General features: G+C 41.4%; 1 protein-coding gene across 1 annotated transcript; it reads left to right on the top strand.

Moving 5' to 3' along the window:
• Positions 1-24527, top strand: rassf8b (Ras association domain family member 8b). The gene is given in 10 exon segments (XM_074698670.1): positions 1-564; positions 14556-14726; positions 17731-17762; positions 17764-18082; positions 18191-18396; positions 18571-18774; positions 18936-19010; positions 20726-20848; positions 21493-21619; positions 22000-24527. Coding segments are annotated over 9 exon segments (1341 nt in total). The 5' UTR covers positions 1-564; positions 14556-14587; the 3' UTR covers positions 22116-24527.
• Positions 24528-25091: the final 564 nt, after the last annotated feature.

A 25091-nucleotide genomic window follows, 5' to 3' on the forward strand; every position in this document is an offset into this window, starting at 1 on the left:
GTTAACTTGTCTTTTTTCGGTCTTCATTCAATATTGTCACCTCTACAACAACAATGCTTTCATCTCATGACATGTGTCGACACATGAATCGATTTCTCTTCTCGTTCCGGTTCCAACGTGACTGCAATCTGCATCAGAGCCGAACGGGTCCAACAGCGTCTTCAGTGCATTGCGGCTTTAACGGGTCCATCATGCCTTGCGGTGTCCCAGTTCAGTTCCGACGTAATTTACAACATTCCCTGTGGCTTGTCCCCCCTCCTCAGTCTCCTCAGTGACAGGCAGAGGAGCGAGCAGGCGGGCGGGACAGCAGATGTTGGAGACGCTCCCATGTCGGATGTCCAGTAACCGGACGGGACGCATGTTTACATCCACGCGGGTTTCAGAGGCGGGGATAGGCGCGCTGCGGGTGCGCGAGCAGCTCGGAATAAACGGGATCCTCCGGCAAGTGGCCCTCTGAACATGCAGGGGAAAGTACCGGACTGTATTTCTGACAGAAACATCGAGCCAACAGCACAACGAGGAGAGGTTCAACCATGAAACGGAGTGATTTACTGTGGAAAAGAGGTATGTTGTTTGTTTTCTCATGGAGCTGCCTGATGCGTTCAATGTCTCTTCTGTCCCTTCAGTAGCTGGAATGCGTCAGTCTTTGAGCCAACATTTAAAAGCTGCTGCTATGTAAACAAGGTGACATGGCAGGGCATTATAATTTTGAGATATTTGAGTCAGGTCATCAGATACAAACTGTTATATGTAGTTTCATAACTTTAAGCTACAAAGCTGATTTAGTCCCAATTTCCTCAGTAATCTGCCTTTTTAACACCTCTTCTACTCTTTAATGTGACAAAGATTTACAACCTGCTTTAAGTGTAAGTATCTTATATTCTACACAAGAATAAACCCTGAAAGTGAGTGATACTGGGTTAAACTCGTGGTAACATACCTAATCTATGAGCCAGCAGGAAATGAGTGAGTGGTCTTAGTGTGTGTGTGTGTGTGTGTGTGTGTGAGTGCTGAGCCCTGCAATGATGAATCTCTTAATAGAGTCTGACTATAAGCGCCCACTCAGCAGTGGTTTTAATCAAAGCTCCTTCAACTGTAGAGCCACAGCAGAGAGTTGAGAAGTCCTTGAAGCACACGTGGGATAGTACAAGGGTGAAACACATTCACTGGTTTGGAATGGGAAAAGTCTTAAACATTAAAAATAAGGATTAACAGTGTTCTTTTCTAGAAGTTAAAGGTTATGGTTTGTCTCAGACTATTATCAATATGTTTTTGGCACATGACTGTTCACCTCAGGGCCAGGTTCTGCTCAACGTTTTTACCTGTTGAAAGGATGTTTTCTCGCTAATGCAGCCAAATGCTTTTTGATTGGCTGATGAATTAGGATTCTGTAACTAAAATATCAAAGATTTTGTGTGGTGCGATACAGTACTATAAACACAGTCAGAATTTTTTTTCACTAATGGTCTCAGAATCTCAGAATCGTTTGACTGATGTCTGATGATGAGTTCCTCTTGTAATAAAGGCGAATGTCTCTCTAATTTGGGTTTTACAGTTAATGACCTCAAACCAAGGCTTTGTTCTCATTGGCTGAATTGATCTCATTTCGGTCACCAACTTGTGATGAAACTGTTTGATCTGATTATCAATGAAACTCACCCTCCAAATGTGGCTCCATAGTGAACATCTGCCTGTCTTTGTTTGTCATGCACTGTAAAAAGGTTTCTGTAAATCCCAATCACAGTATCATTATTGACTTCTAATTTACAGCATTATTACTGATTTATCCCCACAATCCTTTGCTGTAGCATACCATAAAGACATTTTCCTGAAGTTACTGCAGATATGGTAAACTTATGTTAAGATTAGAAGAACCAGTTTCAGTGTAAAGATAAGTTGCTCAGAAGCTTCACTCTGGCTTACATCAACAGTATAAAGCAACTTGAGAAATGACCTTTTATCCAGATTAACCCCTTGATGCCTGTTGCCAAATTTGCGACATACTCTGCCAGGTCTTGATGCAGCTGAAATGACCTTTGTATCTCACTATTGTCTATTGATTCATATTCTACACAAGCTAAAGATCGTATTAGATCCACTGTGTCACAATATATTAGTCAGGGAATGAACTTCTCATGTCTATATATATGATATAATTTAGTCATGAATATTGTGTTTACTATACTTAAATTTACAATCTGCACCTAATTTAACATCAGTAAGAATGCAAAAACACAAAAAACAATATATTTTTTATAATTGTTGATTAATTCAGGCAGTAAGAGGCAAAAGTAAAATTACTTTGACGACACAACAGTCGTCATTTTAATCTTAAATTTTGTTAGGTTAAAGCTGCAATCCAGCAGCAAAGATTTTTGTCATCGGGGATGAGCATTTGTTTGGGGCAATCTTTAACAACAGGAAAAAACAAAAAGCTATAACAATCCTCATGCCCCATTTACATGTTTCTGTTTTACCTTAACTATTACATGTCACTCTGTTTTGTCAATATTTATCTCAACACACCCAACAGACACTCTAAGCAGGAAAAATCCAATTTAAAAGACTTTTCTTTGGAGGTTTAGACCAATTATCTTTCAGCAGACCCCCCTTGGATGAGACCCACCCTCATGTTTGGCTTAGCTCCAAGTCTACAGGGTCAGGGGCTTATTGTCACCACCAAGCTGATTAGTTTTAACTTTTGAAACTGCAAGGTGACTGTTTTGTTAACTCTACTTCAATACTTGGAGTGCCACTGGTAGAAACCAAATGATATTGAATGTTTAACAAAGCATAAAGGAATCTGATGCTGAAAAATCACACATTTTCTCCAGCAGAATAATGTGTGAGTTATGTGTAACTATACTCTGACTGCAGCTTTTTACACTCCTAATTTAAGCATCTGTTAAACCTGCAGCTGCGCCTCTGTGCTGACAAAGTCGATGTGGAAGTAATCTCTAAAACACGTCTCCGGTAAGCAGAACGCAGCTGCGTGGAGTGTGGAGATTGAAGTGAAGGTTCAGGCATTGTGAGAAAGAGTGAGCGCTTTCATGTGATCACGTTTCACTGTTGTGTTATTTTGTTGTTATGATCAGATTTCAGTTTCTGTTAACGGTAGCTTATGGCGGCATTTCCTCATTAAATGTTGTACAGTATCAGTAGCAGATGGAATGTGTGTGTGACATGTACTTAAAATTAGCATGAGTAGGTCACCGAGGACTGCTGCTACTGAGTGCTGAAGAAAACCCATTCAGAAAACTGACATATGTTCAAATATTTAGTCACATTAAAAATCCTGCTCATATTAGTGTTCATGAGCATAGCTGAACAAGAGTGGTTTGACAGACGTGGCTCATATGGCACTTTGAAGGTAGCTGGGATTAAATATTCACTACTGTATTACTTCTTAAAGAATTTGCCTGACTCCATGATTTACACACACATCATCTGAACCAATTTAAAATTTAAGAAAAAGAACTAACTATTCCTTTAAACTTATCAAACGTCCCCTCGTTAGCTGTAATTTTTACAGTTATTTTGTTAGCATACTGGTTTTGGAAATAAGGACTCACACTACATTGGGCCAATGAGCTTTCCTCATTAATATTCGGTGGCAAAACCTCAGGCCTGTTGAGTTCTGGCCTGTCTCTACCATAAACATGGACGTAGTCTCCCCAACGTCGCCCGTCTGTTTCTGAAATGGAAAATGAAGCAGATTGGTTTTGTTGTTGGTCACGTGACCTGAGCTGTGCCTCTGATTGGGCGAGCTCCCGATCTTAATATCCTCTTAACTGCCGAGTTTGAAAAAAATTAAAACCCCCATACAGTGTGTGCTGATAGTAAACTTAGTGATTCAGAGAGGGGACATTTCTCGAACCAGGCTGTAAATAGGTGTATTTTTGCTTTGAAAACAGCTTTTTTTTGGCTTGGTGTGCAAGTGACTACCTGTACTTCCGGAGCCAGCCTCAAGCGGACACTCCAGAAACAGAAGATGTTGGCACTTCAGCATTGTCTCATATTCCTAGACCGGAGGTTATAGCTTGATCTCCACTCATTTTGTGAGTTTGTTGTTGTAGTAAAGTTAAGTACTGTCTGGTGTCAACTCAGTTTATTCTATCTTCAAGGTCACCAGATGTTTTAATGTGGTGTCAGTGCCTGACTTCCTGTCTAACTTGATCTAATCTTGTTGCACCAGCATCAGGCAAAAACTGAAGACTTGCATTTGTGATCTGGGGAGCGCAGACCTGCAGATTGTAAGACCGAGCCAGAACGTGGCATTGCAGGGTGTAATGTGATTTGGCTGTAAGTAAGTTGACTCAGTCATCTCTAAGAAACATTTTCCAGTTCCTGCCTGGGGCTCCTAAAGTGTTCCTAGGCTAGATTGGTTGTGTGATCCCTCCACCTGGTCTGGGTCTGTCTTAAGGTGTCCTCCCAGGCAGACGCACTCAGAATACCTCTAAAGAGCAACACTAAGGATAAACCCTTATCAAATGCCCAAACCACCTCAATGGACTTCTTCAATTCTGAAGTTTCGTGGGGTTTCTCTAAACTCTTTCCTGATATGCCAGAGTAGTAAACCCTTTGTGTCCTAACTGTAAGGACGCGGTCACACTGGCCATCCAAAACGTGCCGTGCCTAAGCACGATTGCCCCCCTGCAGCGCTGTTCCCCAGCTGGAGAGTATGGCCAGCGGTCACACTACCCCAATATGAACCAGACTTTAGGGGGTATCAGACACGCGCACGGCCCGCCTACATCATCGTGAAGCGTATGTTTACATGAAGCACAATCTCATCAGAGTCAGCACAATGAGACACAGAGAGCACTGCTACAAATTTAGAGACTTTTGGACTTGTATTAAGTCGTTTTTGCCCGACACAGCCCTCTAACACCCCTCTAACACCCCCGCTTTGTTTAAAATAATTGTCGAGGGTTGCGCTCGCGGTGATTATACGTAATGGATCGCACGCGCTGTCCCCGTGCTTGTGCTCGTGCATTAAGTAAACCGTGCCGAAGCCCACCTCTCCGAAGTGTGCCGAAGCACGGAAGGGAATCGTGCTTGAGCACGGTATGGTTACGGTCACACTGGCTATTCCAACGTGCTTTACGGCTGAAGCATGCTTAGGCACGGCACAATTGGCCAGTGTGACCGCGTCCTAAGATAACTGTCCATTTGTGTGGACCCCAGGAAGATTGGCTTGTCACCTTGGTGGCAGCTAATAAGGTCCCTTTTAAACAATAAATAATAAACAATGTCCAAGCTCCTGACCCTGTCCCTTAGGCTAAACCAAGAGACCACATTTTCAATTTGTGGCCCTGATTGCATTGGTTTGATGGTGTCCTGTCAAAATAACTGTCTGTACTTGGATTTAGTGAGCATTGTTGACATTATCTTTAAATGCCTTAGTGCTCCATAGTTATCTTTTTTATAAATCAACCTGTGCTGGTCTGGTTAGATCTGTGTGGTCATAGTCCATTCTTCTGAGACCTCCCTGTAACCCTTTTTGTGATCCTGAGTTTCAGAAACCCTGCTGCAGTGCACACCTCCATGTTTTCTCGCAGCCCACAGCAGAGCGGAAACAAAGAGGAAGTGACAGGAAAGCACGGGCCGCTTTCTTAATTGTTACTGATTGTTTGGTCTACTTTCCCAGTGCACAGCCTCCAATCAATCCAGTCATCTGTGTAAGGCTCGGACAAAGCCAGAGCTGTGTCTCCATGGTGAGGGATTGTTTGCATCCAGTCATGCCCCCTAGCCATGTGGACTCACACAGGCACACACACTCTCACACACACACATACTGTGCAGCAAGCTCTTTTGTCTCTGCTTGTTTTCTGTGGACCCCCTTCTGTAGCCTCAGCCTCCTTGTTGCTGTAAAAATGGGTTCCTGGTTGCGTCATTGGTTGTTGTTGAACAGCTCAACAGCAGCTGCAGCAGGAAAATGACACATCGTGCTCCTACAAGCTCCTTAAATCATACTTGAAGTTTGTGGATCTAGAAATAAAGTAACATCACCACAAGAGCTCTGCTGTTTCAAAAAACTGACTACTCAAATAACGAATCTGTAAACCACAGAGCTGGATAAAAACAGTTAAGTCTTTAAATGCAGTTACCTATTGGAATTTAATTCAATTATATTACTTAAAAAATGAGCCAGGGTCGGGGGTTCAAACCTCAAAGTTCAATTAAGTAACAGACACAGAGCACTAGACTGAAGCAAGAAAGGAAATTAACTCTTGATTGCTTCTTTGGGGTCAAACCCAGACTTGTAGCAGGTTAAACATTAAAATCATGTGTTTAAGCCCTTAACACTCATCTTAGGTTTCTTAAAGGAGCTTTCAGTGGTATTTTTGTTCTGAATTGCCATCCATGTTTGAGGAAATGCTCATGAGAAACCCTGATCTGCTAATCTGGGTCCCTCCCTAACTCTGCCTTCTTGTGGCATCCTGGGAATGAAACTTCAGGGGAGGCGGACTGGAGTCACAACTAAGTTTAGCTCAATGGTTAACAGCCTAGACGGCACGGTGTTCTTCATGTCTGGAGCCGAAAGGCTGCAGCAAACACTGTCTGACAGCAAGTGTTTGACTGGAGCAGCAGTTTTTCTCCAGCTGAGTCGGTCTCCATCTCTTGTCTCTTTTATCTCAGGAGGAATTGTCATTGCTGTGTTTGTTTTTATGGTTGAAAGTTGCTTTGATAGCAGCCAGTCTTATCTCAGTCTTTCACTGGCTTCATCTCAAATGGGATCAAAATAAGAGATGCTCTGATCAAATCCTGGTATTAAGTATCTGTCCAAAGGGATTAAAAAATTAAGATTGGATATCAGTGACAAAGGGCCAATCCATAGGACAGAACTATTCGACTTTTCCCAGCAGACCTAAAAATGACGTGAAAGTACAAAACTACAGTTCTCAGGCCCCGTTTACACAACAACGTTTCATCTGAAAATGCTGAAACGCAGTGATAATGACGTTAAAAAAAATCTGCATTTGCACGGAAACGCAGAGGGACTGAAAATGCTGTGGTGAGCATGCCAGGCCTGCAGGTGGCGCTATAACTGTCTTGTCCAGAAGCAGCTTTTGGGAGATCTCCACCGAAGTAGAGTTAGGCCGATCATCCGATGTACTTGGGGAATGCTAAGTGCATAAGTGGAGTAAAAGATGCACATTTTGTCTGAAGACAGTCAGCAGATACAGGGGATTGAGCAAAACATGGTAGTTTGCGACGATCGTAACAATGGTACTGATATCCTGTTGTATGCGCTCGTACGAAGCAGAGTGTGACGTAAGAGTTTCCACTGAAATCCCCGCTTTACTGTTTACTCAGCAACGGTGTCGGCAGCGTTTCAGAAAAATTCCACTCTGGAGTCCGTTTTCAAAAGTTTGCGTTTCAGGTCATCTGAAGGCTGAAACGCAACAAAACTTTTGCGTTTCACCCTTAAACTGTTTTTGTGTAAACAGCCCCTCAGTCTCATTAGGATATCAATGAACAGAAAATTTCAAACTAATACTGGTGATAGATCGGTATTGGAACTGGTATTGGGAAGTAGGATCAGCCCTGATCAAAATACACTACACTACACTACACAGAATACAATATTTACTGAGTCAATAAATCAACAAGCTTATGGTCCTGTCTTTTTCTGTACTATCTGATTTTATTCAGTAAAATAATCCCCTGCTGGCAGATTAAGAAAAATTTGTCTCACCTGCGTCTTTTTTTTTTTTTTTTGGTTTTAAAACCACAAGCAACATCTCCATCTGTGATAAAGTTTCTGCAAACTCACAGCAGAAGCACTATCATGCTGTCTTTCTGAAGTTTATGTTAACGTTAGGCAATGTGGCAATTCAGAAAACTTAAGCAAAACACAATGAAAAAAACACATTTAATTTGGAAGAATATTAAAAAACTGCAAAGACAAAAGATTAAAAAATAATAAAGAACTTTAAAAGATAAGCATAAAAGTAGCTGTTGGCTAAAATGCAATTAAAAAAAATCCAATAAAAGGCAGCTGTAAAAACCAATCATTTAATTTAAGGAAACATAAAGTCTAGGAAACAAACAAAAAAGACCAGACATTAACATCCACTTCCAGTATTCTGGTTTTAACAGATGAGTTTTAGGTCTCTCAAAGCCTCTTCTGTTGTTGCAGAAGTAAAACAGAAAGAAATGAGCTAACTGTTGGTTTTAAGACTACAACACAAATCAGTGAAATCATGGTTTAGCTAGAAAGAAATAAAAAACATTGTGGGCTTCAATTGCTCCACAACAGACTGCCACAGCATTCATGAAAATGACTTCTACCAAAGCAGAGAGGAAATCAAAAATATAAACAAGACAACATGATCACATTTATTTGTCGTGCCTCAGGGAGAGCGACAGACTTCACAGCCTTACACTGACATAAATGATTATCAAGGCTGAGCAGAGGTAGATCTTCCTGTGGTGATGCCCATGTCCTGCTCTGTGATTGGGTTACACGTGAAAAATTTGGCATGCAGTCAGAATGTGTCAAATCCATCGAGTCTGAGTCGAGTGTTTATCAAGCTTAAACCAGTAAAGAGAAAAGGAAATCCCAGCATCTGCAGCAGCACCTTTCCCACAGGTTCTGAGGTCAACTGACTGAAGCCTAAGGCTCAGTCTGAGTCTAAAAATGGAAGCCTACATTTACAACCAAGCTGAACCAAAATAGAAACGCACAAGTTGCAGCATGCTAATTTGTATACCCTCACCATGAAGCCTGTATGATTAATTTATTCTCACTCTGGCAGAGTGGGGCTTCAAAGCGACTCATTTACATCAAAGATGTAAGCGGAGAGAAAGAAGAGAAAGTATGATGGAAATTCAGAAAAATAATTTTAATGGCTGCAGAGAAAGAGAGTCAGAGAGTTTGTGCTTCAAGTGTTGGAAGTTATTAGCCGGGGGAAGAAAATCGAAGCTCGTCTCCTCAAGGAAACAGGCTGCTGTGGTGTTTCTGTTGGTGTGTGAAGCATTCGATGAGTCTGTCACTGATGAGTCTGGAGGCAGCGTGCTGCGAGTTTCCAGGTCACAGCTCCTGATTTCAGTTTGCTTTTGCTCTCAAAAGTCAAAGATTTTAAGTTGATCCGAGTGATGAGAAAAAGCTTCATCTTCAAGGATCAAAGAATATAAAACCTGCTCAGCCGGACCAAACAACATCTGAACATCTGTTTCTGCACAGCTGCTGCAGATAAAAGAGAAAACCCTGCACAGGTTGTGGTGTCCCAGTCAGGGGCTGGTGGGAGCATGTTGGTCGAGGAATGAAATTAACTGCCCATTCAACTGAACTGCAACTCAAAGAAACACAACATTAAGTCACTTTCTGGACTTGTACTTTATTATTTTGATGATGATATTTGCTGTTAAGATAACACTTTGGCTGAAAAGTTTGCTAAAATGTGTCAAAGTGAGCTCCAACCCGTCTGTACTTCAAGTCAAAAACGTCCCTGAGGATTCCAATCATCTTTTTCATTAAACATCAGCGTGACTCCAGTCTGGAATGTGACTCAGAGTCCTGAAGTGACAGGCAGTCCTCGTGTGGCTCTCCACCCCGGCAGACTCATCCATCATTTTTATTATTTTAATCAAAGCAAATGTACCAAGCTCAATCATGTTTCTGTTTTAAAAATAGCTGATGTTCAGTTTCTCATTGCTTTTCACATTTAATTCATGAACATTTTCTTTTTACCATCTCCCACTAAAGGGTATAATTCAACTTGTATAGAGTGAAAAAGGACTCGCTCAACTGCATTACACTGTTTTGATGATGACTTCATGATAATTGTAACATATTGGAGGGAAAAACTTCAGCAGAGTATTTCACACAGATGTGCATATTGTAAGTGCATCTTTGAGTGTGTGCGTGGGTGTGTTTGTGTGTGAGAGAGGTGGAGAGGAGAAGCTCAGATTTACAGGCTTGTGTGAACTGTCTTCTCCAGAATAAAACCTCAGTGTGATTTCACAACAGCACTCATCCTTGAATAAACACTGGATTACAACATTTCATATGTGACTGTGAAATGTTAACAGCATCACCGTTTCATTTCTAAGGGTATCCTTTGTTGTGAAATACTGTCAGGGACATTTTTAAGATGCAAATCTGAACAACGTATCAACTATTGTGAAACTTAGAGACTTCCTAAGTAATCTTTAAATAGTCTCACTGATACATATTTGCCTGTTCATGATCCATGACTCAAAATAAGAGTTATTTCTGAATTTTGTTTCTCAGTATCTTTGATCAGGTTTGATTTCCTTGGGAGAACGTGAATCCACTTACAGCACCTAGACTGAAAGTAGCTTTAATGACACTACGTCAGCCCCAAAGTTTCACAGTGGGAATAAAGATTGGTCCTTTTTCTTGAAGGGAATGATTTCTTGGATTAATTTTGTAATGGTTAACACTTTCAAAACATAAGAGCAGAAGAAAGCTAAACAGGACAGTGATGAGCACGGGCTAAAACATCATAAAGTTCATTACAACCTAGTTATTCATAGTGCAGTGGTCTGTTTAAACCAAAGGCTATACTAAACCATCCATGATGTCACACATCTGTTCATAAAACAAAGTTTTGAAGCAAATCGTCGATGGGGGCTTTGTCAGAAATGGGGCAGGCTTTGAGCCTCCACCCTAAAGGCTGTAGGGTGCTGTCAATCTGCTGAACTGTGCCTCTGATTGGGTGAACTAAAGTTCTTAATATCTTCTTAACTGCAGAGTTAGAAAAAAAATTCACCCCGTACAATGTGTGCAGTGAGTGACATTAGCCTTTCAGACAGGAGACTTTTTGGGCACCAGGCTGTGAACATGTTTATTTCAACTGTGAAGGTGGCTTTTTTTGGCTTAGTGTGTATGTTGTTTCTAGTACTTCCAGAGTCAGTCTCAAGCAGACTCGACAAACTCCAGATTTTAGCACTTCTACATTGTCTCAATTTTTGGCCCAGAGGTTGCCTCTTGGTTCAAACATAAATCTACCTACTCACTACAAACTGTGTAGTGTTTGCTTGTCGTCATGTTTCAAACAATAGCTCTACATAACTACAAATAACTTCATTACCTTACAGCTTTGCATTCTGGGAAAAGTTGTCTAGAACAAAGAAAATAGTGTGAAAAAGAAGATCTGCTCTCCATTCATTTGGGTGGGTAATGGTGCTCATGGGAAATGGAGTCTTCATCCTTGAAATCACATATATCAGGGGTGGGCAACCCAGGGCACGAGTGCGTTACCTAGCATGGTGGGCTATATATGTTGGCACTCAGATAACAATTACAATGAGGCAGAGGACAAAATAAATCAATAAATGAATAATAAAACTACTGTGTTGTACTCTATGCAACGCTTCACAAGATATTGAGCACATTTTAAACGTCCTTCCTTAAAAATGTATTAACGTTAAATGATGACTGTGAAACTATAACATTATAAGTGCCCGAATGTGTCTTGCAAGTGTGTCACCGCAAATCTCTTAGAAGGTCAGTCTGCTAGCTTGAAATCCCATCCATTTAGCGGCATTATCAAGGCAAACAAACCAAGTTCCAGTCGTTCTTTCCGACACATTTGGACAACAGAGTGTGAACTTATTGCCAGAGATTGCTGGAGATAGTGATATGCACCCTTTGCTCTGAAGGTGTGGTATGTAGGACAACAAGTGTGCTTTGTCTTTTGGGGACCAAACAAAAACAGGGTTAGCATAGTATGCAAAACGGAGCAACACATTCAGAACTTTCAGTTCTGTTAAAAACCAGGCAACTGAAGGAGGTTATACAATTTCTTACTGTACAGCTAAGAATAGAAAACCATTCAAGGAGACTTTCCTGTTGACTGTTAAGTTTATGAAAGAAGTAAGTATTGGCACTTTGGGCATGGATGTATTTTAAAGTTGCTTGAGGCATGGAAAAGGTTGCCTACCCCTGAAATAGATAGTCCTCACACAGGTAAATTGTTTGCTTTTTGAGTGCAGGATTGGGTCAAATTTTCTTTTCCATCTGAGAAAGATATTTATATGCTCTTTTGACATTTAGAAACCATCTATTTTTTTCTTGTTTATTATTCTTCTTTCTTTGTTTGTCCATCTGTTACCCCCTCATTGTGCTACCATCCCTCTTATTTCCCTCACTTTTACTGTCCCTCTCCTTTATTCCTCTCTCTAAGCTGTATTCATGGGTCCAGCCTCATCTACTTGGCAGTCAAAGGAATCTGGGTTCAGACGCAGTATATGTCTGCAGTTACAAATCATCCTGCTTTCCACCAAAGGCGAGTCTCACCCTCACCAGATGCCCTCAGTACAGCGACGTGCACACATCAGTGTGATGCAGTCTCAGTGGGAAAGGCCTCGAGGGGGAATAGTAGTTAAAAAGCTGGAGGATTGGGGGTCCCATTCCAGCTGTGATGAAGATAGAAGGTGCCTAAATCATTCCAAGAGGCCTCCAGCGGTATGGGAGCCAGGGATCAGAGCTGAGCTGATGGCCCAGTCAGGGAAGGAGGAGAGGGCTGCTGCACAGTGGGGCTGCAGAACTCTGAGCATTAGGCAGCAGCTCCTTCACTGCTCTGTTGCACCGGCCTGCTGTCGTGGCCTTGCCAGGTTCCTAATGACTGCCTCGCTGCTGAGGTGCTTGTGTCAGCAGTTTCAAATGGCTTTCGTTCTGCGTGCATGCGGCCGCTGAAAGCCTCTCCTCCACCAACACCGGCAAATGAAAAATATATTGTTGGAGGCCTGTTAGACGGTCACAATCACTGCACCACAAGTGTGTTCCTCCTGCAATTCATCTGCAGCTTCACAGGAAACTGCTTAAAGGAACACGTGTTGTGTGTTGTACGTGTCTGTTAACAGAATGCTGGTGTCACTCAAAATGCTGGTTTGGTGCTTGCTTGATCTGTTCTGTTTTTTTTTTTCCATATTGAAATTAAGTGAGGTAGTTGAAACAAAAGTAGTTGTTAAAGTTGCATTAATTGATTTTATAGCTCAATGACCAGCAAAACAAGCTTACATCAACCTCCTCCACCATCATTAGATATTCTAACTGTAGCAGCTAAATGCTAAGATGCAGCTTCAGATGCCCAAACCTAACTTTTTCTTAGTTTTATTCCTAAAAAAATCAAACTCAAAGTAGATGTATGTCAGTGAAAAATAAAAGAGCTTAAAGAGGACAAAGCTTCAAGAGTTTGGGGCTTACACACCATTTTTACGCTTCCATCTGCTGCTATGCTAATGATGGACGCTAAATGTTGGAATTTCTCTGTACTTTTACTCTTGTAAATGGAGGAATTTTTAGTATTTATTCATTTATTTATAGATAATATAGCACTTGAATAGAAAATTCAATTTGTACATACAGATCAAAATGTCATTTAACAGCTACAATCTCCATCGAGGCACTTGGCCTACCAAACAACATGTTAGCTTATTCCTTGAAAAATAATTGTTTAAAATAAATAAACAACGTAACTTAAGCGCTGTCCAGACTACTCCTGATGGTTTGACTAGTCGTGACGTGAATTTTAAACTTTTACCATCTACGAATGTCCTTCAGCTGCTGTATGCATTAAAAAGTGCAAAGAAAACTTAAGCTGTTAAACGATGGAAGAAGTGACAAGCTGTTCAAGAGCGGAGCCAAAAGATTTGGAGCTCTCCCTGGTGGTCAACTGCAGTACCTCTCCCTTTATAACCTCAGTTGTTTGGGGCAGTTGCACACGCCCGCCTCTTTTGCCCATCAGCCAATCAGGTGCATGCTCTCTCATGCAGAGACCTGTCGTATCAGGAATAACTGACCGACTAACAGCCTTTCACGTTACACCGTTATTAGTCCAACATTTGTACTGACATTAGGGAAAGCTCAGGAACTCCCATAACAATTTCTTTGTATTTAAACTTAACTTAGCATAACAGTAACAAACACATGTTGCCCAGTTTTAATTGGTGATATATATGTAAGTAGTGAGCCAGAGTTATGCATTTAGACATCAAGGATGGTGAGTACTTTCTTTAATCAAAGTGTTTCAGTATTTAAATACTGGAAATTTTAAGTATTATAGAAAAATATATCAGTAATGTAGTTATACTCAGATTTCCAGGTCAATTTTCTCCCTCCTTCTAAAAGAAAACATCAAACCATGAGTGTGCTTTTTTACTCTGTAGTCACTGTAATGGTGGAAAAATACTAGTTCTGAATAAAGGGAATTGAAGAAATAAGATGAATGTTTTATTTAAAAAAAAAGGCAGAGTAATCAGTTATTAAAATAATTGTTAGTTGCAGCCTTAGCAAGTTGTAACATGTATGATTCCAGTTTTTAGTATATCAGTTTTTTTCTCTGGGGTGTTGTTCTGGGGCGATCAAGTCTGGTGGTCCGCAAGATTTTTCTGGGGGGATAAGTGGTCCTTGGTCTGAAAAAAATTGAGAAACACTGGTTTAGGGTTCCTGAACTCTGAGCAGCATAAAAAAATGTCTGCTTGTTCTGTGGTTACTGGCCATATCTGTGCCCCTGAACTGGAGTTTTAAAACCAGAGGTAGCTGCTTGAATCTAACATTGTTTTATTTTCTCTTGGAGGATGGATGCTGAAACATTAATAGCCCCCCCTTATGGTGTGGAGGAATGAAGGCCTCTGGATGAAGGCCATGGAGCTGAAAGTGTGGGTGGATGGAGTGCAGCGCATCGTGTGCGGGGTCACGGAGTTCACCACATGCCAGGAGGTGGTCATTGCTTTGGCTCAAGCCATAGGTAAGTTTGAAACTAATAACAGAAGGAGAAAGAGTGCACTCATGTCTTATTTTACAGGTGGTGGAGGCTTGGAAAACAACAAATATCAGAGAAATTTGAGCAGAAAATATGTAAACATTGGTTAAAAAACAATGGATCAATGTACGGCATGACAAGGAGCTCAACAAGGAGAAGTTTTAACCTCTGTGCTAAAAAAAGTTTGACTAAAGTCTAACATAAATCCCTATGGGTATTATCTGTGATGTGGGCTGTGACCAATATTGTCCAGGCAGGATGTCAGACACACTGGAGATGATAAATTGCAGCAAAATGAAAAGTGACTTGAGGGCACAAAGAGATTTTCACCATAAATGGGCTGCACAAAACAAGATGAGTCATGCTGCAGACTTTAGCTTATTGACGCGTTGCACAGAAGTTAGTTGGCACTTTGTCTTTGTTTGTCATTGCATGTGTTGTATTGGACTTCTAGCTTGGTGGATCCTTAGAGGGGATTTGTTTGAACTGAGAGCTGTTTAAAAAAAAAAATTCAACAGAGGTTTCTTGACGTCTTCAGCAGATTTTATGTTACATGTGCGGCTTTCACAGTGTCAGTGTAGCAGGAGTTATGTCGCTCACTGTCCTTTGTGCTGAATGTGCCTTTTGTCCAGCTCAGGGCACTTTGATGTGAATGGCTTTAGAGATGAATGGTCTCTTTTTACTACAGCCCTAAGTGAGTGGGAAGAGGGTGAGAGAAGGTAAATGGACAGGACTTTTATAGCGCATTTCTCGTCCTCCCACCATTAACCCGTAAACACATTTCACACGTTTGCACAAACACTGCATCATCAGCGTAAAGTGTGATCATTCTCCAAAGACTGGGTCCTAAACTGCCTCACACTGTGAGCTTAATTTTAAAAACATGGTTATTTCATGTCTTAATTCTAAGACTCTTAGACGTGGTAACATACATATAAAAAAAGAACCAGACAAGCTTTAAACACTGCTGTTGTTCCCATCTTAGAGGTGAAATCTGATGGATTTTTTTGTGAAGCTGTAGAATGGGTCCTTGGGAAACACCTCCGCTCAGAAAGACCCCCCACAGAGAGCGCAGAAAAGGTTTTTGGGCTTGTGTCTACTAACAGCATTTTATGTCGGAAGCACAAAACACCCTTGGTCTCTGCTGGTTTTTGTTGGAGAGCTGAAAATAATTCCAATTTTGAGTGCTCAGTTCTTTGTCACTGACCTGTAAGAAAAGGGTTGATTTCCACTTTCAACCAACCACATTTTTTTCCAGGTTTCCAAGTTCAGAACTGCTGCTTATTCTATGTCATGATTTCTTTACTGTTCTGTTTTTCTCTGGATTAGACATGCATGGATTTCCCTAATTTTGGAAAGACATGCACCGATCGATCGGTGCTGATTTCCTTAATTTTGGAGGATCGGTGATCGGCCCATCCTTACATATGAAACTGATCTTATATACCTCCGGGAAGGTCTTACAGCCAGCCATTGTTGTTAAAACTCAAGACACGTGATTGGTTGTTTAAGTTAAAACATAAAGATGTTATTGTTTCACAGGTATTGTTCAATGATTTTCAATAAAATAAGACTGGAACATTGAAGGTATATGCTGTCAGTTATAAAAAATGAAAATCGGTGTTGGTCCAAATCAGTATCGGCAGGTCAAGCTTTTTAAAGATCAGTGATCAGCCAGAAAACTGTGATCTGTACACCCCTAGTCTGGATACTAACAGTGTTATTCTGAACACTATACAACCTTCTGGGCCCCTTTAAAGTCTAAACATTATGGGATATGAAAAACAGGCTGTGAATCTAGATGGTTATCTGTATCACTCAAAGTGCACTAACACTAACATTCTTTGTTAGCAAAACTGTTTGGACAGATATCGTGCACAACATGTTCATAATGTTCTTGTCCAGACAAGAACAAGACCCTAAACAGAATAACAACCCCAGATTTACTGGCGAGATACATTTGAACTCTGTAGCGTTTGATAGGCAGAGCAGAGGAACAGAAATAAATATAAATGCAGGACACACTGACTTTACAGCTTTGAGTGATCTTTGTTGTTTTTTTTATGCATTTTGGTAAAAAGAAACATGCAAACATCCTGGCTCTGCAATGCAAAAACTGAAATCTTATCAAGTGTTTATGTAACAGTTGTACAAAAGTAGGGCTGCACGATTATCGCAATCGCAATCGCAATCGCAATGTCAGCACACGCAATTATGTAATCGCAAAAGAGGATATCGCAATCGCAATGTCAGCACATGCAATTCAGATTTTTCTCCATGATAACCAAGCAAGCGTGTAGACTCATCATGACACAACTTTTTTTATTAAATCGCAAGCACAATCGCAATCGCAATATTGTCCACCTAATCGCAAATCGCACCTTTTCCCCAAATCGTGCAGCTCTATACAAAAGTGAAACCAAAATACCCAAGAAGGTGGTGCATTAAGCACTTAAGTGCTCTCACTCTGCAAAGACTGAACTCTTAGCCAGTGTATAATTTCTGGCAGAAGAAGTTCCACTAGACTCATGAGTCACACCCATGTGACGAGTCTGGAAAAATATCTCATTTGAAGATATCAAAAGACAAAAATGGTGCCTGCTCAATTGCTTGTAAAATGGAGAAGAACCAATGGGGTCAGAATGAAACAGCCATGACAGTAAAAATAAACAAAAAAAAAACGTAAACTTGCTTGTATTTTATTTTTTACAGTGTGATAGTTATTATATGCCTGATGCAACCCCTTCCTGAGTATTTTGGCCTTATTTTTGTACAGTGGTGGGAGGTAGAAATGTGCTTTCAGTCTTTTATATGCAGCCAATCCTCAACTCACAGAGCAAAAATGTGAAATTGTATAATTCTTGTTTTGGCAGCTCATTTTGTGTTTATAATGGATGTGATCATTAATAAACAGACACTGATGAGAAAATAATGGGAAATTGTCAGAATAAAGCACCTCATGTATTGTTATGTTTTATCTTTATCGCAGGCCGCACTGGCAGGTACACCTTAATAGAAAATCTGGCGTGAAACAGAACGTCACCTGGCCCCGCATGAAAACCCCGTGGTGTCCCTCAACAAGTGGGGTCAGTATGCCAGCGACGTCCAGCTCATCCTCCAACGAACCGGCCCGTCTGTCAGCGAGCGGCCAACCTCTGACGGGCAGGCTCGTGTCCCAGAGCGTGGCTTCTACCGGCAGAGTCTACCACCTCTGGCCAAGCTCCGCCCATCAGGAGCAGACCGCTCGCTCAGAAGAAGGGAGCCCAAGCGCAAGTCTCTGACCTTTAGCGGAGGCGCCAAAGGTCTGAGAGAAATATTTGGGAGAAGCAGAGATGTTGAAGGTATATTTTTCACTGTGCTCAAGCTGTAAAACAGAGAGTTGTACAAACTGTCGAGAGTCCTGGGTTCCTTCCCTCTCTTTATGCCTTTACTTGTCATCATCCATCCAGCCAAGCAGCCCCTGCAGCGAGGAGTGAGTCTGAATCTGAACAGGGTCGGAGGTGTTGGAGTAGCATCTGTACCTGGGAGTCCAGCCAGAGAGCTGAGCCGGCTGGTGCAGCTGCAGAGAGACAAACTCCAGGCCTTAGAGAGCCGCCTGGTTGGCTGCAAAGCTGAGCTCCGAGACTGGGAGGAGGACACAGACGAGGCCAGTGAAGTGAGTAACGCTACAGCTGCCAGTGCTGTTACTTAACTGAAAGAGATGTGTGCTGGAAGGATAATCACATCCCTGCGTTTGTTTTTCCACTCACATTCCATTTCCTCAGTGTGCTTGTCTTGTGTTGTGTTTTTGAAGAAAACTTTTCAGGTTGGATCATTTTTCTCCTTGCAGGAGGTACATTTAGAGGAGGAGTTGTTGCTTCTGGAGCAGCAGGTGAGGAGGAACGATGCAGAGATGGAGGAAGAGGAATTCTGGCAGAACGAGCTGCAGATCGAGCAGGAGAGTGAACAGCAAATGCGGCACCAGCTAGCAGATCTGCAGGGCGGCGTACGAGACTGCGAAGTCAAGCTTTCAGAGTACTTAGCTCGCATACAGGTGAGCTGGAAACCACAAAGACTTTAACGGAGTCCTCAGGGCGTTTGGGAATAAAGTTTGAGGATTTTGTTTTGTTATGAGCTCAATTTTGCGGTCGTTAAATGAAAATACACAAACATCTTTATTGCAGTTTTCACATTTCATATGTCATGTCTTATTAGAGCATGGAGGCAAGTATTGAGCAGGAGCGGCAGCAGCAGGAGGCCGAGCTCAACCAGAAGGTCAATGAGGAGGAGGTACAGTCCATTCAGTTCTGGTTTCCAAACACACACAACAGCATCAAACATGGAGCGGCTGTGAGGAGTTTGAAAGTGATCTTGATAAAATCTCTCTTCTAGATTTATGCTTGATCCTAATCCACGCTTTGAAATGAGATTATCAGCACCAATATTGCTGGTTACAGGTTATTTTAAATTGCTACTTCTTAGCTTCCAGTTCAGGTCGTCCAGGACTGGATTGATCTACGGCACGTCTAGGTCTCTGTGACAACACACCACGCTGGCTTACGAAGTTTAAAAGTGAGAAGAGATAAAACACAGAGATCTGTGATTTTCTCCGCTAAAAATGATTTCTGTGACTAATTTTATAGTGATGGTGGACACAGGAGCCTAACTGTCAGACAGAAAAAGGACAGAAGAGCAGGAGAAAGATAAACGGGAGAGTGATACAGCCTGAGCTAAAAAGCCTTTTGTTCAAACTTGAGAGTCTATCAATAAAATGAAGAGTGAGGTTACGTTAGCTCTGCTTGGTAGATGACTGGCAGGACATAACCAGGATTTACTAACTTTAAACACATTACAGACATGTCACTGGACTGCCATTTGCGCTAAGTATAAACAGCTACTAAACTACTTACAAACTGACAGTGTTTACTTGTCGTCACGTTAGCCTACGGATACATCGAAGCACCAGGCTGCCGATAGTGCTACATATAGCAGACTACTATAGCATTTGTTTGTTGTCAAGTTTCAAACCGTAGCACTACGTAACCGTACTGATAAATACCTTACCTCGGGGCGTTGTATCCAGAAAAAAATTGTCTTGAACAAAGAAAATTAGTTTCGATCCGGGCCACAAGGTGGTGAGGGGGTCCAAATAAAACAGATCCTCCTCATAGCATCTTTAAATCCCAACCAGGTCTCCTCTAGAGATCCTTGATGATTAAGTGCATTTAGAGCAAAAAATATGAAAGTGCATTCAAAATATTTCCTCTTCCATCAAAACTGTAAGGAAAATCCAGATTACCTTTTGATGCAGCTGTGATCTGCTGTTTTGGGGAATCCAGACATTTTTTATGACTAAATAACCCAAAACTGACATTCAGCTGTTTGTATGTCAAGTGCTGATTAGCAGGCATGCTAAGTGAAACTGTTGCAGCAGCAGTTGGATTTGCAAACATGGTCTCAGTCTGTTCACGAGTTTCATTCGGTTCTAGTATCTAAAATCTTTTTCTCTAACAAAACATTTTTTCAGAGGGAATGTATATAAGCTACAAAATGAGGAAGATTGGCACTAAAAGACCCAAAAGTTTGACCCTCACTAGTAACAGAGTGAGAAATACAAACAAAGCGATAAACACACGAAAAAAAACAACACTGGAAGAAACTTAATAAAGTAAAAACAGACACATGGTATCTAACTGGAGTTCAAAAATACAAAAAGGCAGAAACAAATTTGAATGAATCAGAGCACACATGAGACACGATGGTCTGGCAGAGGGGAGATGCAGACTTTTATACATGGAGCACAGGTGGAAACAAAATGTAACACAAAACTGGCTGAAACAACCAAAACTAACATTTTGCAAAGTGAAGCTAATATAACTAATGATGCTGCGTTGTTTCCTCAGCATACAAAAGTCATCCAACATCTTTCTTTGAGAATGAGTTACTTCTGGCCAAAGTTTTCATTATTTCTGGCTCACTCTCACCTCTCCTGCCCTGGATTTCAGGTGCAAACCCAGCTGGAGAAGATGAGTGCAGAGCTGGACAAGCAGAGCCAGCACACGATGCGGCTGGAGAACAGTTGCAGGGCGTTGGAGCGCTCGCTTTCCCAGTCCAGCAAGAGATTACAGGTCAGCACAGGTCGTACTCTGAGGTGTTCTCTTGTTTCTGCACACTACAGCCTCAGAAAGTTCAGGATCATGATGCACTTTTGTTTGTTTGTGCCAATGTTCTGCTGGAGGACGAAGTCAGAGGTTTATTTAAGGGTGTGTTTTTAAAAGTGCTCTTTAAGGAAGTCTTCAGTGCACACAGGTGGAAATGTAGAAACTTAAGCTCATTAAGCTGTGGGCTGTAAAGCAAAGTTTAATCTCTGGCTTGCAGGGATGCACAGTGGATCCTTGGCTGCATGAATACGAGCACGAAGCAAAGGTCCAGCAGCAGCAGCAGCAGGGTGTGGGCAGCATGAAGTAATGTGTGGGGAAAAGAAGGGAGGGAGGGTATTACAGCATTCTTCGCCTGATTACAGAGGGGCCTGAATAACAACACAATCCCTCGACTGTGGTTGCGTAACCATCTGGGAGCTTCACTTTCGCTGTATCATCTGGGTTATGACTTCTGGAGAGATACTTGAGCAGAGTGTGATCTCCAGTTGTGTGTTTTCACACGTCAGAGTCGCTGTGTGTCAACGTGTTGGAGTCAAGGTGAAAAGAGAGGAAAGGACGCATTGAGTGTATTATTGACCACTTTAGTCATCAGGGTGTTTTTTCCATCACAGGAGAAAGAGCAGGAGCTGGAGCAGCTGACAAAAGAGCTGCGACAGGTCAACCTGCAGCAGTTCATTCAGCAGACTGGCACCAAGGTGACCGTGCTGCCTGCTCTGCCTGCTGGAGAAAACAACAACGGCACGTATCCACACACTCACATGTTCACCTAAACAAAGACCTCATCACTCCACACGTCAGATGTTCAATTTAAAGCTTCTACACATTCAAAGTAAAGCTTATTCTATGTATTTGTACACAGTGCCACCCTGTGGTCATTTAGAGAATGACATATGCTGTGCTATGGCAGCTTATGTCTGTAACCCCATTACACGCACTGAATCGACAGCAGCCCTAAAAGTGCTGCGAGACTTTAACAATGAGCCAGAAAGAAAATCTCATTTCCAGTCTGAAAAGATTAAACCTCCGGCAAGTTCCGGTTGAGGACTGTTGTTTCTGAGAGCATAATTTTCTTAGATGACAAAAAATATCTGCTTTCTGCTTTGTTTTGTTCCTTTCAGAGGTGGATTCAGGATCTCTGAAACGGCTCGGCTCTTCTCGCCTCCTGCCCAGTGACCTACGTGCTCTTCAAAGCACCGTGTCCTCCAGCCTCAACCCTGAAGGCATCTACGTCTGACCCTAAAAACTTTCAGGAGGGCTTTTCTCTGGGCTGCAGGGAAATCCGATGTCAGGAGAAGCTGAAACACCAACTCCACGAAACATCACGTGGAGGATGACAGTTCTGACGAGAAGACTCGCATCTGTTTCTCTTCAATCTTTGAAAGACTCCAACTGATGTCAGAATCCATTTCCAAACAGACAAAAGCTCAATTTTCACAGTTTTGGAAAAAAAAAAGAAACAGCCATCAGATGTATTTTTGTTGAATGAGGAGCAGATAAACTGTTGCGAATCATCATTTCAGGAGTCTAAAATCAAGACATTTGTAAACACTTCATTGCACGAGCATGCACAAACACAGACACCACATCTGTGCTGTAAGCATAGCCATATCTGATTGCCTTACTCTGGCGTTGTAAAACCAGGTGTCTACGAGTCTGATGTTTGAAAGAACTCGAGGGAGCTGCTGAACTATGCGTTGTATAAAGCAGATTAAAAAAACACTATTTCAGGTGTGTAGCGAACTGATGTCAGCATAACTCAGCTTTGGCTCCTTTTTATAAGTTTGAATGTCTGCGCAGATTTTGAGGTACGGTCTTCCTGTTTTGGGCAAAAAATGGGACAAGTAAAAATCATAATGAAGAGAAAAGACTGAGAAACTCTTTAAATTTTTTAGTTCTGTTTTGGATATGTTGCAAAGCTTTTAATCTCCTGTTTTATTGTCCATATTCCTCTTTTCAGAGTGTGAATGTCATGAGTGCTGTCAGAGGCTTCACAGCCTGCGGTGTAAATCCAGCCTTGATAATTTGCCAACAGTGACTCCGTGTGACCACCAGGTGGCATCAGAACGTGTTAAACTCAGAAAGTTAACTTTGTGAAAGTTACTCCTGAAGTGATTTTATCATCTCTTTGACTGTGTTTATTAATTTCTAACAAAGCCTCAAAAACAGATTTCAACATTTTTCACTGATATCATCAAGCAGGGACTCCAATTTACATCTTTTCTTTTTTTTATTCTGATAACTGAAGATGTCTCTCGTGAACCAAAGCTAGTGTTTATAACATTACTGGGTAGATGAATGTACTTTTTATGTGTATGCAACGTATCACTGTTGTCACAAAGTGAGATGATCAAACTTTCACACATGGGATTTGATGGTTAAAAGTTTTGAAAAGTGAAAGTTTTAAAGGAAAGGTGACACAAACTATATCTCAGATACTTTATTTCCTTTTTATTTCCTCATCTTTTTACTTCAATTCAAGTATTTTAAATCCAGTATTATGACCACAACTTCAGCCTCATCATGTGGCTTTCATCTGCCTCTATAGGACTGAGACATCTGAATAACAGCATGCCTTACTGATTAAGGATTGAAACAAATTCGACATATCACATCCATTTTGAAAAGGTAGATTGCAGTTTTAAATATGCAGAGTGCAAGAGAGGTCAGATCTTAATGTTGCAGACAACGGGCAGCTCGGTGTGCATGCAGCAGCGTGTGATTGCTCTCATTTAAACTCTGAATAAGAGGCTATCGAGGATGCAGAATTCCTCCAGTGATTAATCTCATTTTGGGTTTGTTATGTCCCTTTTTGCCTCGCTGACATTTACACTGATGGGGGTTTGAGCTTTGACAAAGAGCAGGCCAACAGGTCAGAGTTAAGTAGCAAATTATAGCAAAACCAGCAAATTATTATGCAGCCTTTTTTTTAATTCAATCCTGCAGGATCACAAAAAACATGGATGTTAAAGTGTTGCATGATTGGCTCTATCTTTGAGATGTTGCCAGTTTGTTTCTGTTGTGCCATCACTAATGCTTTTTTTTATATACACAAATGTAATGATGGAGTCATTGTGGAAAGAGCCATCAAGTGGTTTTGAAAGTTATTTCCGAAATGTGTGGCTCAGGGATATTTCAAGACGGAGAATTATCCAGACAAGAATGGGCGGAAAGTAATTATGGATGAATGCTGTTTATGATGTCTGAAGCCATTTGACAAGTTAAATCCTTCATTTACTCTCATGGGGTCCCGAGCGTCTGTTTGACAAGTTTGACACGTCGCGTTGGCTCTGAAAGGCAACAAAACAAATGTAAGTGAAGTAATGACTCGGCTCAGAGAGAATTGCAGCTTTTATTTGTGAAGGAAAGTGTTTGTGTTTGCTCCTGATTCATGCAGCCTTTCATGTATTAACGAGAGATGAAAGAGTGAATAAGATGAATGTGCTTGAAAGCTAACATTACTGACTGTCTCTAACTCAACGTTTAGACTCCACTGTGTTTAAAAATGTTTTGGTTTTGTATTATTTACTTACAGATTCACACACTGACTGTATTTCTAGCTTTCAGAGCAGATTTCTTTAAGTTGTACAGCCACTGAGTATGAAAGTCAAAAAACTACAAGTCAAAAAATACTGTAAAATATATAAATAATGGAATAAAATATATTTAAAGCAAATGTGAAGAGCACTTTATTTTGTGTTGATTTTGGTGACCCCTGTAGACAAAGAGGTAAGTGCACTCTGGTTGCTTTTATTCATGTATTACGACTTACTATGTGTTACTTTGCTGGTTTCAATGATATAATACAGTCAAAACAAAAATATATTGTTGTTTTTGTTTAATTTGAGTAATGTGTTTTTACACATACAGTGCTTAAAAAATGTATTGAACAACCCTCCAGAAAAGTTGAGAAAACCACCTTGCATCATGAAGTGCTTTGACTCTGAGGGCTCTAATTTCGTAGACCCAGCACAAGCGCAGGCGCATCTGCCCTGCGCCAGCCTTCGCCGCGCAGACAGGGCATAACCGGCACACTTTGCAAATTTCCTGCAGTGCCAACAGAGGCGCGCTCAAGGCGCAGAGGAGCGCGTCCACGCCTCCCTCCGTGCAAATGGCAGAGAGGGAGGAGAAAAGCCGTGAGTGGGTTTAACACAGCCAAGTGCTGTTTTCACCAATCAAATGAGCGCCTCTCCTCGCCATTAAATGCCCTGCG

Source organism: Halichoeres trimaculatus, unplaced genomic scaffold (genome assembly GCF_033239565.1).
Source record: "Halichoeres trimaculatus isolate MK-OKI-2021-1 unplaced genomic scaffold, fHalTri1.1 fHalTri1_scaffold_21, whole genome shotgun sequence".
Classification (NCBI taxonomy): Eukaryota; Metazoa; Chordata; class Actinopteri; order Labriformes; family Labridae; genus Halichoeres; species Halichoeres trimaculatus.